General features: G+C 46.5%; 4 protein-coding genes across 4 annotated transcripts; 2 read left to right on the top strand and 2 right to left on the bottom strand.

Moving 5' to 3' along the window:
* Positions 1-4,068: 4,068 nt before the first annotated feature.
* Positions 4,069-6,292, bottom strand: F5891DRAFT_980435 (uncharacterized protein; the record flags this gene model as incomplete). The annotated part of the gene is made up of 6 exons (XM_041377000.1): positions 4,069-4,401; positions 4,462-4,610; positions 4,663-4,758; positions 4,797-5,122; positions 5,357-6,205; positions 6,252-6,292. The coding sequence occupies 6 exons, from the start codon at positions 6,290-6,292 to the stop codon at positions 4,069-4,071; spliced, it is 1,794 nt and encodes a 597-aa protein (XP_041225718.1).
* A 789-nt stretch (positions 6,293-7,081) lies between these two features.
* On the bottom strand, positions 7,082-9,113 carry F5891DRAFT_980434 (uncharacterized protein; the record flags this gene model as incomplete). Its single annotated transcript, XM_041376999.1, has 4 exons — positions 7,082-8,186; positions 8,298-8,683; positions 8,738-9,028; positions 9,078-9,113. 4 exons carry the CDS (start codon positions 9,111-9,113, stop codon positions 7,082-7,084), a joined length of 1,818 nt encoding a protein of 605 aa, XP_041225717.1.
* A 2,654-nt stretch (positions 9,114-11,767) lies between these two features.
* F5891DRAFT_952526 (uncharacterized protein) lies at positions 11,768-12,217 on the top strand (the record flags this gene model as incomplete). Its single annotated transcript, XM_041375119.1, has 1 exon — positions 11,768-12,217. A coding segment is annotated over one exon (450 nt), but the record flags the coding sequence as incomplete, so codon positions are not given.
* Positions 12,218-12,421: 204 nt separating this feature from the next.
* Positions 12,422-13,401, top strand: F5891DRAFT_952570 (uncharacterized protein; the record flags this gene model as incomplete). Its single annotated transcript, XM_041375121.1, has 2 exons — positions 12,422-13,092; positions 13,254-13,401. 2 exons carry the CDS (start codon positions 12,422-12,424, stop codon positions 13,399-13,401), a joined length of 819 nt encoding a protein of 272 aa, XP_041225715.1.
* Positions 13,402-13,536: the final 135 nt, after the last annotated feature.

Here is a 13,536-nt window from a genome sequence, read left to right as displayed (position 1 = left end):
GAGGTTCCGGAGAGGTTTTGCTCGTCTGTGGAGAGCCTTCTGGATTTCTTTCTTCGAGGTCCCGTCCTTAGTGAGCGGGGTGTCGAAAGAGATGTTCTCGATGATCCGGACGGATGTTCCGTCCGAAGCATATTCCACTAGAACTTCATCGTCAGTGAGGGGATAAGTGGAGATCTCCTCAACTTTATCCGCGAGATGGGTCTGTCCGACCCAGACATCGTCCATGGTATTGAAGTCGGTGTCTTCGAAGGGCACGATGATTGGCGCCGTCTTCTTCTTGTTACGCTTCTTGCGTTTCTTGATTTCTTCGAGGCAATGTTGGGTGCCTTCGGGGAGTCATTTGAGGGGTGAAAAATCCTCGTCGTCGAGTTCTTCTAGGACAGCTTTTTCTCCACGAAAGAGATATGGCTTGGCCTTGCTTTCCCGTCGAGAAGTGTTGAGTTCCCTCTCCACCTCCTTTGACCTATTGGTCGCAGGCAGGGAGATCGTGTTGGCCTTCCAGTCGATATTGGGCATCATGGCACTAAGCCAAGGTTTTCCAAAAAGTAGATCATCATGCTTGGAAAGTTTCGTTACGTTAAACTTTCCATACATAAGTCTCCGATCGAGACGAATGAATAGCATGCAGTATTGGGTCACCTGTCCTGCCGAGGACGGGCTTCCGTCTACTGTGGTGATCCGGAAGGGTTTCTTGAGTAGGTGGGTCCGGATCCCATTTCGCTTGTCAAAGTCATAGCTAATGAAGGTCCCACCTGCCCCTGAGTCGATGATGGCGGTCGACTTAACGGTTTTGGCACTGCAAGAAGAGAAAAGTGTCACCGGGACACGAAACTCGTTGGATTTACCAACAGCTTTAGTATACAATGCGCAGATAGAGGGAATTGACCGTTCGACAAGCCCTCTCTTTAAAAATCCTTTCTTTTGACAAGGTTGACTTCCATGTCTTCCTCGTCAGAAGACTTGTCAAGCTGGCGGACGCCAGACTTGCTTGGCTTCTTGCCTTTGTCTTCTTCGTCGTTCTTGTCTCCTCGGCGCACCTTCGGGTGGAACCGGGAGTCGTTTGCTCGATGGCCCTTCTCTTTGCATTTGAAGCAAAGGCCTTTATCGAAGCACTTCTGTCGCTCCTCAGGCGTGAGGGAGCGATCGACGTCCATAGCATCAGGATCGCGTTGGCGGACCTGAGGCTTGGGGACATGCCGGTGGCCAGAAGGGCGTACCGATCTGTTGTTGGACACAACTGCTCTTGATCGCTTGTAGTTGGCTTCCAACTGTATCGCGGCAGTGTACCATTTATCGATGGTGGTGGGGACGACCTCCTTCCCGTAGATGGCGGTCCGAAGTCCTGGTTTCAACCCTCGTTCGAAGAAGTGGATGAGGGCGACGTCCTGCTTGAGACTAGCAGTGGATGACAGAGTTTTGAACGTCGCAATGTAGGGCATTACGTCGCCGGTTTGGCTCAAACCATGAAGCTTGGTTAGAGCCTCAGTCATCCGATCAACCGGGTGGAAGGATTCGGTGAACGCCTTCTTGAAGTCCTTCCAGCTACCGAAGTCGACAGTAGGTTTGTCGAAGGCTGCTCGGTAGAAGGTGTCGGCCCAGACGCGGTGTAGAAACAACAATACTGCCAGGAACAAAGATAGCTCCTAGCTGTATCTATAAATGTTGTAGGTCGTGCGTTGCCTAGTCTGCGATACTTGAGATGGCAAGTGCGTTCGACCCTATAGGGGAAGCGAGTGCAGCGAAGATCTACAGGTACGCGCTGAAGCGAAGCGCGAGAAAGCGCAGGTGCGCGCAAGGCGCGGGAATACGCGCGCGTATTAGCGCGAAGCGCGGGAAAGCGTGCGTGCGTATGCAGAAACAACAGAGAGGTTAGACTTAAGTGATGATATGATACTAGATAAGAGAAGAGAGATGCAAGGTGTAAACAGATAGAATTCTACTATGTTCTGCTAAGTAGTAAGTAAGTAGTAATAAGTAAATGGGAGGTAAAGTAAGGTAAAGTGTAGTATGTACTGCTGGCGCTTATATAGCGCGCCTAAGCGCGGTCATGCGGAGCCGAAGCGCTACCGAGTAGGTATGTAAAGATATATATGAGTGAGAATCCATGATAAAAATAAAGGTGGAACTATGCTAATAAAGGAAATGGAAATATACGTACTAGGGAGCTTGGTGGACAGTGGATGGATGCATCTGGATGGCTAGCGCTAAAGGGCGCGCAAGCGCGGGAACACGTGCGCGCGCATACATCGTGAAGCGCGGGAATGGTGCGCGCATGGCGCGCGTTGCGCGGGAAAGCTGCGCCTCATATAGAGATAGCTGCGGGTAGCGCACAGAGTGACACTACAAGTTCATGCTATGTACTTCCTAGTGTAAAGCTGTCATATCAGACCATGAGACACACGAGTCTCTACAGCGGGCGTCTCCATCGTTCATGTACTGGAGTGCAACAGCGACCTTGGTTTGGTCGGAGCTGTAGATCGTCGAGTTGATGAGGAAGTATGTCTCCACCGAGTACATCCAGCGCTCGGCATCATCGATGCTTCCATCATAGTTCTGTGGTACTCCAGCCTTTAGTTCAGGTCTGGATACGACCACTGTCGGTTGTTGGGTGGGGCCTCCGGACATTCTTGTTCCAGGGTTCGAGTTGAGGTTGCCGTACGGTTGTTCGTCGGGAAACTCGTCGGAGGACGTGTGGTCTTCTTCCGATTCTTCTTCTTCGGAGTCCAGAGTGTTGGGATCACGTTCCCAAGGGTACTTCGGGATCCAGGTAGTCGTGGTGTCTGTCGGTTAATGGGCCGTGCAGATGGCAGGGCGCAAAAAGGAAAACTTGAATCTTTTGTTACGCACTCAAATAGATCTGTTATGCGGAGCCCTAAGAGGGGCGTCATCCGCTAACGTTCGTGACATAACCGGAAGGGTCCGGTGTAGCAACTGAGACTGGCGACGTCGAGTCGGCAGATATCAGAGACGCGCGTGTCACGTGACTTCTAAGACGGATGTCTTCAAAGTCACTGACGTTCTCAAAGTAAGGACAGTCTTGTCCGAACGATGAGGTAGTCGATCGAGGTAGACTTAGGCGCGATGAGCACCTAAGAAAAAGATACAAGAGACCGAAGCTGAGGGGGCTTCGGAAAGAAGTATGTTTGAGGGAAGATTGAGTAGATTCAAGTTAGGGAATCTAGTACAGAGTGACCGACTACTTATACTAAGTGGAAAGGGTTAAGGGCAAGGCTACTGTACTGTAGGTAAGGGCAAAGGGGAAATGGAAAGGGTATAGGTACGCTAGTAGCAGAGCCTGATTAGTGATGTAAGGTCGAATGCGGAATGAGACCGAGAAACGTTGGAACGAGCCAACGGTAAATGATACAATGTGCAGCATGCACGAGTCAAAGGAAAGATAAGACAAGATAAGGAAAGCCACATTGGTGGCACGAGTCAGAACGAGTCATAGCCCAAAGGCACGTGCGCACGTTGGTGCGATAGGAGGGGGATGAGGGACGGGAACGGTCCCGAGGATCCGGTCAACGGATAGTCGGTAGAGAAGTACGAGCCGGAGGCATACGAGGGCGAGGACGAAGGGGAAAAATGATAGGGGGGCCATGTAGCCGATGTTACTTGTAACACATCGAGCAGGTTTGACATCTGCTTGTGTTGCCTTAGCTCCCTTCCTTGACCTACCACCTGGAGAACCTTGTCTGGCCCTTTTCTGGAGAGGCATGGAGTGAAGAAAATAAAGCTGAAGGTAGCTGTGGGATAAATAGGAGGCAGCATCTGCATTTTCTGCCCTGAACAACAGGGCTGAGGATGAGTATCCTGTGTCATAGCTTCTATAGTGGGGGAAGGGAGAGAAATGGGGGAGAGAGAAGTAGGGTGACGAGTATATGTGGGGATAGGGAGAGAAGTATGGGGAGGAGTGGTGACAGATGATGCTGGTAAAGATGCAACACTTAGTGGTGTCGAGGTACCTGGAAGACTCTGAATTCTTTTCAGACCCTGCCATATAATTATGAGGACTTCCTGGTGAGATAAGTCCTGTTCATCGTGCAGCACATCCCCGATTGCCTTGCACTAATCTTCAAGGATAGGGTGGCAAACTTGGAAGTACGGTGTTGGTTCGTAATGCGGACATTTCTCCATGAGAAAATCTTTCTTTAATGATCCGCTAGTCCCGAGACCGTCTTGGTCCATCATCAGGTAAGCTTTGTGCCACCTAGGGGCATTGACAGGTTGCACTCCCTCAGTCGACGCTTTACCACCAGGTCCTTCATATGTCATAGTAAATTTGAGGAAGATGTAAAAGAGCGACTCCAGGTCATCTGAGGCTCTGTGGTCGATCATGGATGGAACCAGAATATCTCCCATGAGCTTTAGAAGATGGGAGGATATGTATGGTACAGTTCCCTTTCGAGGTTGAAGCATGAGACATGAAAAAAGCAAGAAATATATTGAGATATAACTTACAGTACCACGTGAATCTACCACTGCATTTTTTTCGAGGAATTTGGCATGATCAAAGTCAATGAAATAACCCTTTCTGTCGTGAATAATTATATTATTGGGACTGAGGTCACTGTGTAGAATGTTCTGCTGGGTGACCATTGCTTCATGGGCTGGCAGTAGCTGTTATTGCAAAGAACTTTGACAAACACAAAAGAAACTCACCAATGACAAGGTCTTGGAAAACATTGACTACCTCGGGGATGGAATTAAAGGTCGTCAGTGAAGTCCGCAAGGGGTCAATAGCATGCGACGATGAATCTTATTCGAGTATATTGGCGCTTTTGGAAGGTCTTCACAAATGTGTTCACGAATCCTTGATGTGCAGTCTGTTTGTCCAGCGTACTGAGCATCCCAATATTTTTTGAGGGTGACCACATTTGGAATTCCATCGACTGCCTGGAGGAGCATTACTTCATGATCCAGGTTTGCTGCGTCAACCCAACAATCCTTCAGTACAAACTCTGATCCATGCTGGTCTTGAACACAATAACAAATAGTCCCGCGCAAAAATAGACCACGACTCTTCCATAAGATATCCATGATCCAGTACACCTCACTGTCATTGTCAATCACCCAGCCTTTTGCTCCTTCCAGCATAAAATCTACACCATCAGGGAGAACACTGTGAGAACCAGTGGAGCACAGGTCGGTACAAATGTGAATAGTGGGATCGAACCCAAGGGAAGATAGATCTGATAATGTTATGGTGTTTAAGACATCAACGAAACGCGCGGCACTTGAACCGATTGGAACAGGTTATGAGATTATCATTCCAGAGCAGTCCATATAGTGAGCACGGAGCTGGAGGTTTGCAGTACTGAATAAAAGGACGAAACAGTGTCATGGTTGCTCTCACATTATGAGATAACCCTTCATAGCGACCCCCAAGAATATTGGTATGTCTTTTCCTTGGACCAATTCTGACTTGGTGATCTCGATATTGGTGAGAACGTCTGCCCAGGTCTTTTTGCCTGATTTAAGCCTATAGTCCATGAGGACTAGATCAGGCTTGCGCGAGTCGGTGGCATCTGGAATGGGAGTGGTGGAGAATTCTGAGGACCAGTACCGTGGTTCTGGTACAGTGTTGAAGGGAAGGGGGTTTGGTGAGTCTGATTCTGAGTATTCGTCGGTGGCCTCACGGATGATATTGCGCATAGCATAGTATATACTCCACAAGAGGTGTTCCCAGCATTTCTCTTCAGATGTTTTGACAGCAAGGTTTGGTCTCTTTTGTCCTGCATAGAACAATTGCTGCGACCAGCTGCCGTCTGTATCCATCATTGAATCTTCATCTATGTCCTCCAGGTCTGTAGCATCAGTCTCGTCATTCTGCAACTCCCACCACTGCCTCAACTTCTTCACTGATCCTGAAAAGGCACCATCTAGCCTCCATTGTAAACCAGTCTGCAAGTCCTGTAATAAAGATGCTCCCTGTAAGAGTGTTTCACCCTTTTTTTTGATATATCTGATGCTTAAGATATCTTTGGTTGTGAGGTCTGATTTTGGAATAAGGGCGTCTAGGATAGATGATTTCCTCTCTTTAATCCCCTCCTCCCATAAGACTTGTCTGCCTCCAGCGAGCACACTGTCCTTACCTACAGGTAGGAGTTCATTTTTCATCAGCAAGTCCATGTCCTCCTTCAAACAAGGTAAAAAATCACCACCAGCGGGTATGGAGCTTGTGACCGTTGCAAGCAGATAATGACTGGTAAAAGACAATGCCGATGACATGTTCAAGATGTTTTGCACACCAATGTTGCACTTGGACCTTGCACAGTGCACAATGCACCATGTTGATGTTCTAAATTTGTCCTACATGGAGTAAAGATATTGCTATTCTTGTACCAACCAAAGGAATCAATTCAACCAGCCAATATTATAATACTAGCGTGAGTGGATGAGTATCTACTAATACAATCATCGTGAAGCATAGTAAATGACATCATAGATTTCTTTGTCGAAATATTTATTCAAGAAAAATGTGTGCGAATAATGCGAAGATGTTGCTTTCATTAATCGTGCATCTGCCACATCTCCTAGCCGGGGGATAACACTGATGAATGTATGAAGTTGATTCAACAAAATGAAACTACCAACAGGAGAGCCGTCAGCATGCTTGGCACATTTTAGTGTATGCATCCTGGTGGCCAAATTGATTGACCCAATGTTCAAACATTGTACATATCAGAGATATTGATCTCGCCATTTGATGCGAAAACCTCGTCGAGGGATTGGATGTATGATAAGGTATAATTTGCAGATCGTGTGACCTTTGAGGGGTACGTCAATTTTGTATAGGTGGGTAAACACATAAAATAATAGTGTGCTAACCTGTCAGGCCTGATTTGGGCCATTCAGCAGCACTGTCTATGTTGACCAGGACAAAATCCTGTTGGCCTTTGGGCCATCCAGGGCCCGAAGGAGAGGCATGTATAGTTTGGGCTGGTAGTACGATACTAGAATCATGGAAGGATGTTTGCTGTAGGCTAACCGAATGCCAGACTTGAATGCGATCGAATGGAAGGATTGAAGGATGATCAATCAATGGTCTTCCTCTCAAAGCGACACCATGAACTACTCCTCAGTCCCTTGCATCACACTGCAAGAAGTTTGAAAGCATGCCGTGCAGATCCGGTATGTTGTAGTCAATAGAAATGTCCTCAAGTTTGACTCCACTGCGAGACAGATTATAATTGAGATGTATAGCAGTGGTACTACCAATAAACGTTCGAGGAGGGTAAAGACGTTCTTTGTGGCCAAGGGTAGCAAGTTTCTTGGCTTTGCTGAAATAATTTGTAGTGATGCATGTATGATTCATCTCCTCAAGGAGGGCAGTCCATGGATCAAGTGGTTCTCGTTCATCATAATCAGTATTGTCCAATTCCCTTTCCTCCTCCTCAGGAGCATCATAACAAAGATCATGGGATTCAGGATGGCTCTTGAGTGTTGTAGCGATTGCGAAACATCGCAGTTTCTCCTCACGATCCAGGTGGCGACATATCTGTGGGTCGTAATCGTTATTGTTTGTGCGCCGTGCAGGATCCTTAATTTCAGACACATGGACGTGTTCAGTCACATCCGCGGACCACTGGATGAGGGCGCCAACTTTGCGCATACTGGAGGTGATGCTCTGCAGGAGTTCTAGCTTAGGGATAAACCAGTTGTCGATCGGCTTCTTCCCTCCCATCCGTGCACCCAACGTCATGATAATGTCCTTATGTTCATGGAAAGTCAAAAGGTATCGGTTGATAGACGATAATAAGTCATCGTTGGGTGCAGGACACTGTGCCAAGTATTGGACATCCATGAGAGCACGTATCACAGTCACAAAGTGACAAGGAGCTACACTGGATATCAGGCCAATGATGTAGTGCTGAATGTCCTGGTGAACTCTGCCTGTGACTTTCTTAAGTTTGGAAATTCCACCCGCAAAGTGGCAATAACCTGTGATGGGCTGCAATATGGAGAACCTAAAATCCACCTCCCAGGCACCAACAACTTTGAGACACCACTGAAGGTCGTGGTCGTAAAATTCCTTGTGCCAGTGATGTAGTGGTTCTGGCATCAGGAAGATTGAGGGATCAGCATGCAGGAAGCCCTGCCAGAAAGGTGCATGAACACCATTTAGCTGGTGTTCAGCGCACGCCTCAAAATACGCCTCGAGATCATCTGGATCAACTGTTATGCTGGCAAGCTGAGCAAGAGTAATAGCACATGTACAAGCAGGGTGCCGAAAATGATCTCCGAACTGCAGATATGAAGCCATGGTGAAGGGAGATGTCTTCCCGCACACGCACGTGAGCATGGCTGCCTCAGGAGTGTCGACGATGTATGCTGCAAGAGGTGCAAAACAATGTCGAACATTTCCCACTGGATCAGACATCATAATGCCAACTTCCGCCACTATCATCAAGGGCTTTAGGACAATCAAAAGGCACTCGTGTATCAGGTGTTCTTCAAGCATGCCATGCATCCATTGGTTGGGGTGTAGGTACTTTGGAATGGGGAGGAGAGCCGTGAGCATGAAGGCTTTGGATGAGAGTTTCGTACAAGTACGCATATGTATGTTGGTGAGGCTGAGAAGAAGCGGATGGGCGATCCTGGCACCAGTCATGGTGGTAATATTTGTTTTATCGGAAGATAACATGGTACCGAGAATCGTGGCGCCTCTGGGAAATTGACTCTGCAAGAATGATAGTAAGACAACGTAAAATGACCAAACTCAGCCTGCACGTACCTGCATGTCCCATGCAGAATTACCTGTTAACCATTCAGAATATACCCTCAAAAGCCACGCTGCCATTGTGTACACTTGACGAGGGATGAAATCGAGTTTATCATGAAACAGAGGATTACTGAAAAGGCTTTCCAAACATTCAACAGGATCTCTCCAGAATAAATGGATCAGAGATTTCGTAGGATGAATCAAGGTAATTGTCTGGCACTTCCAGCTCAGTCCACTAGGGAGCATCTCGGCACGGCTACGCAATTCTCTAGCGTTGCTGAATGACAGTTCTAATTTTTGGATCTGAAAAAATAAGTTATAATTGTTGTGTCACAGTGCGAGTAGTACATACCATCTGAAGCTTCAAAAATTCGTCAATAGCTGCCATGCTAAGGGGTGAGCGAAGGAGATAGTCAGCAGTTTCTCATTCTCCCTTGGATGAAAAAGGGTAGAATAGATTATCCTTCCTGTACTTCGCATATTCATCGGCGTCGAAGATATCCAAAAAGGTTAAGCCATTTCACGAATAACAAGTCCCGGCACCCTCATACTTGTCCTCCAAAGACTCTCTGGCCATTCCAAAACTATCGTCAAGTGTACCAAAGTCATCGTGGATGTTACCAAAGTAGTTATCATTAAATTGTAGTTGATCATGAGTGTCGGACTCGTCAAGTTCTTCAGCTGGAGTGACAGGTGAGACATCGCGCCATGGTAATTCAACCTCCGTAAATTGTGAAATATCAACCATGTCATGCATGTAGCTGTGGCACATCGTTTGGGGTTGGCTCAGATGTCAAGTAATGCTGCTGTCCTTGGTGAACGTTTTCCTGCACTTTGGACATGTTGGTGTCAACATCAGATTCAGAAAGAATTCACATGGTCGTAACATATTGTTTACTCCAAGTGTCATCATATCCTTATATCATTCACATATATATCATTCACAACTTCGACTTGGAAACCTCTTCTTCACTATCTGAATACAGTCACTGTAAAACTACTCTTAAAAACATGCCTCCCAATCGCCTCACATTCCCTCAAAAAACTCATCAGCCAGTGCTTCATTTTCACCGACGCAACTCGTCAAGCTCAATCGAAGGGGAGACAGATTCTTCTGTAAATGTTCACCTTGTGAGGTGTGCTCTCTGGATTACTTATTGCGGTGCATTCTTCTTATTCGTCTTTGGCAGGACGCAAACTCCTCTTTTTTCGAGTCTGAAGGATGCAACCACTCTGACCTCGCCTTGGAGGCAGCTAAAGCCAAACAGAAAGTGTGTGAGGCTGAGAAACATCTGGCTGATTGCATTCTGGAACATCAGACTATACTCGTCAACCTCTGGTGTTATCGTGTGGAGGCAGCAAACTGCTGTTTATTGAGCGCGGATCTCAACGTTGGATGCATGCACATCAAGCGCAAGGAGAGCGGTATCACAACATTCACTCGCTCAGACTCAGGTTTGGTGGTGAATGCTCGTTTTTTTGTTTTTGTTATTACTGTTACCATTGACATGATGACAGACAACCTCTTGTTCGAGTCATTCATCCTCTCAAACAATGCCAGCCGCATCAAAATGTTTTACTAGTAGTACTTAGAACAGGGCACTTATCACAAAATTGTTTGATAGGCAGGTATATATATATTTCGCACTTCTATTACCATATTGTTTTCGGCGCTACATACTTTGTAAGCTTGTGCGTTTGTGCTGCCTTGTGTCACTTTGTGGAAGTTTGTAATCGATTTGTAATGTCAAATGCTTGTCGGCTTGTGCTGTTTGTGACATTTGTGTGGTTCTGTATCTATTTGTTATTGTTGTGAGACTTTGTCACCAAATTAGTAAGATAGGCCTCAAGCAGTTTCCACAAACATCACGTGACAAAGTGTGATGAAACGTGACAAAAGCAATGAATGTGTATAGGATGTCCGTGGCGACAAGGTATAAAAAAACAGAAACGGAAGAGTTGTAGTATACGTACTTTTCGACAAATCATCCGTTCCAGAATTACCATTTGTGTGAAATTGAAGGAGGAGATGGCAACACAAGCAAGATTTAAGGCATACATTGTACATAAAGCCCCCAAACACTCTGGACTCCGCTTCACCTACCATCGGCCTGATACTGAAACCTGCCAAAATGCCAAAACGGTCACGAAAAGTCCAGTCTGCGATCGAGAACCTAGGGAGTCAGGCAAAAAAAGCGGAAAATATCAGTAGATAAAGAAAATGTGAGTTTTCAATTGTACTCACTTTTGAAATCAATGCTCATGCCTGTGCAGAGTCATCCAGTAGACATAGCTTCGAGTTCTGTAGTAGCTTCAGGCTGTGAAACCACTTTTCCATTCAATTCTACACCTTCGAAGTCTAAGCTCCCAGTTGAGATTGTTCTGTCAGCCTCAGGTCAGGTTTTTGTGCAACTCAAGAACAATGGTGCCGCTATGGTCTCGGAGCGCAGCCACACTACCACTATGGACTCAGAGCACAACCACACAGCTACTATGAACTCGGAGCACAGTACCCACCTTCAAGTAAATGCAAATTTGTCCGAAGAATCCTCACTTGCATTGCAGGACTCAGTGGATATGGATTTGGAGTATAGTGATGCGGCAGAATCAGAGTGTGAGTCTAACTTGGATTTGGATTGCCGAGACCACGAGAGTGCTGGTGACTGTAATGTGGGACCGGTTGAAGGCTTTGAGGATTTCGATGAGCACGCAGCCACAATGATGGGATTGCCTGATGACAATTCATTAATGGACTTCGACACCACAATGGCACGTCCCTCACCACAGACCACCCAGGCTTCATGCAGCCATCACGAGAACATTGTTGAAGATGTAGATGATGAGGGCCTGCCATTGTGCCATCACGATACCTGTCCCACAGCACCACAACATTTGGGTGATTTACGAATGCCGCCAACAGTTGGCGCAGCCACACTGGCATTAGCGGACCTTAGGAATTTACTTTACCCGCACCGGAACTTCAAGGGACATGGATACAAACCAACTGACCTTGGCCCCATGCTGAAAAAGCGCTTGACATGGATGGAGTACTTCCTGTGGGCCTTCGTAACTGGCACTGCATGGTCAGCTGCAGCACTCCAGACTGTAAAATTCATTGGAAAGGGGACTTACATGTCACGAAAGGTGAAGGAATGGTCGAAGTCATACATCCTGGATCGTGAAAACTTGCCATTGGCAAAGTATGGTGGCAATTCGACGAGATCGCGGATTGATAATGAAGATCTTAAGGAGGAGTTACTGGTTCATCTCCAGTCACTCGGAAAATATATTTCTGCAACAGCAGTTATTGATTATCTTGCACAGCCTGATGTACAGCAATGTTTCAAGCTCACTAAAAGTATTTCATTGGCAACCGCACAACAATGGATGGAGAACTGTGGATTTCGATGGACTACAGCCCGAAATGGACAATATGTTGATGGCCATGAACGAGAGGATGTAGTTGAATATCGACAGAATAAATTCCTGCCAATGTGGTATGCATTGGAACCAAAGACTCGAAAATGGTCTTCTGTTGATGTTATGCAGCTGGAGGATGATAAGGAGACCGGGCGGCGCACTGTTGTGTGGTTCCATGACGAATCCATCTTTTATGCCAATGATCAGCGCAAAAAATGTTGGGTCCACAAAGAAGAAAAGGCAACTCCGCAACCAAAGGGTGAGGGATCTTCTCTCATGGTCGCAGATTTCGTTTCAGCAGATTATGGCTGGTTGCGGTCTCGTGATGGGAATCAATCTGCCCGTGTGCTCTTTAGGGCGGGAAAGGGGAGGGATGGGTACTTCACCAATGATGAAATTCTTCAACATGCCGAGAAAGCAATGACAATTCTGGAGAAAGATTACCCAGAAGATGACCACGTTTTTGTGTTTGACAATGCAACGACACACCTTAAAAGGGCTGATGATGCATTAAGTGCTCGAAACATGCCCAAGACTTGCAAGAACTGGGGGGTCAGTGCTCCAGTGAGGGATGCCACAGGAAAACAAACCTGTGGTGGAGATGGGAAGATTTTGATGCAAAAGGTTTGTATCGCTAATGGTGTTTTTAATGGTGCCCCTCAGGAGTTCTATTTTCCTGAGGGTCACACAAACACTGGGTTGTTCAAGGGAATGGCCAAAATTCTAGAGGAGCGTGGTTTCGATGTCAGCAAAAAGAAGGCTCAGTGCAAGGATTTCAACTGTCCTCGTGGTTCCACTTCTTGTTGTTGTTGCCGAATTCTCTATAATCAGCCAGATTTTGTTAATGTCGAGTCAAACTTGGAGAGGGTGTGCAGGTTAAAGGGCTTCAAGGTGCTCTTCCTTCCAAAATTTCATTGTGAGCTCAGCTTTATTGAACAATGCTGGGGGTATGCAAAGCGGCTATATCGCTGCTACCCATTATCATCTGGGGAAGCTAATCTGGAACATAATGTCATAAAATCACTGGATGCAGTTCCTCTAACCAGCATGCAAAAGTAAGTGTCATGCTTTTTCTGATGTGTACTTAGATGGCACTAATGAAAATTAGGTTTGCCATCAGATCACGCCGTTTCATGGATGCTTATTATAAAGGACTTAATGGCAAACAAGCTGCCTGGGCTGCAAAGCAATACCGAGGCCATCGTGTACTCCCTTCAGCAATAATGTCAGAATTCGAGAGTGCACACTTAAATTAAACATAGTCTTCATATTAACATGTACCTACTAATTTTATTACATACTGTAAATCCTGCAAGTTTGTTCTGTATCACCGCTGCGGCGCTGCCAGTATGCTTCTGGAGTCCCAGTACCAAATGCAGTAATCACAAGTA

Source organism: Suillus fuscotomentosus, assembly GCF_016647785.1.
Source record: "Suillus fuscotomentosus strain FC203 chromosome Unknown F5891scaffold_28, whole genome shotgun sequence".
NCBI classification, from domain to species: Eukaryota; Fungi; Basidiomycota; class Agaricomycetes; order Boletales; family Suillaceae; genus Suillus; species Suillus fuscotomentosus.
The sequence above is the reverse complement of the archived record's forward strand: the minus strand, read 5'-3'. Positions and strand labels throughout refer to the sequence as shown.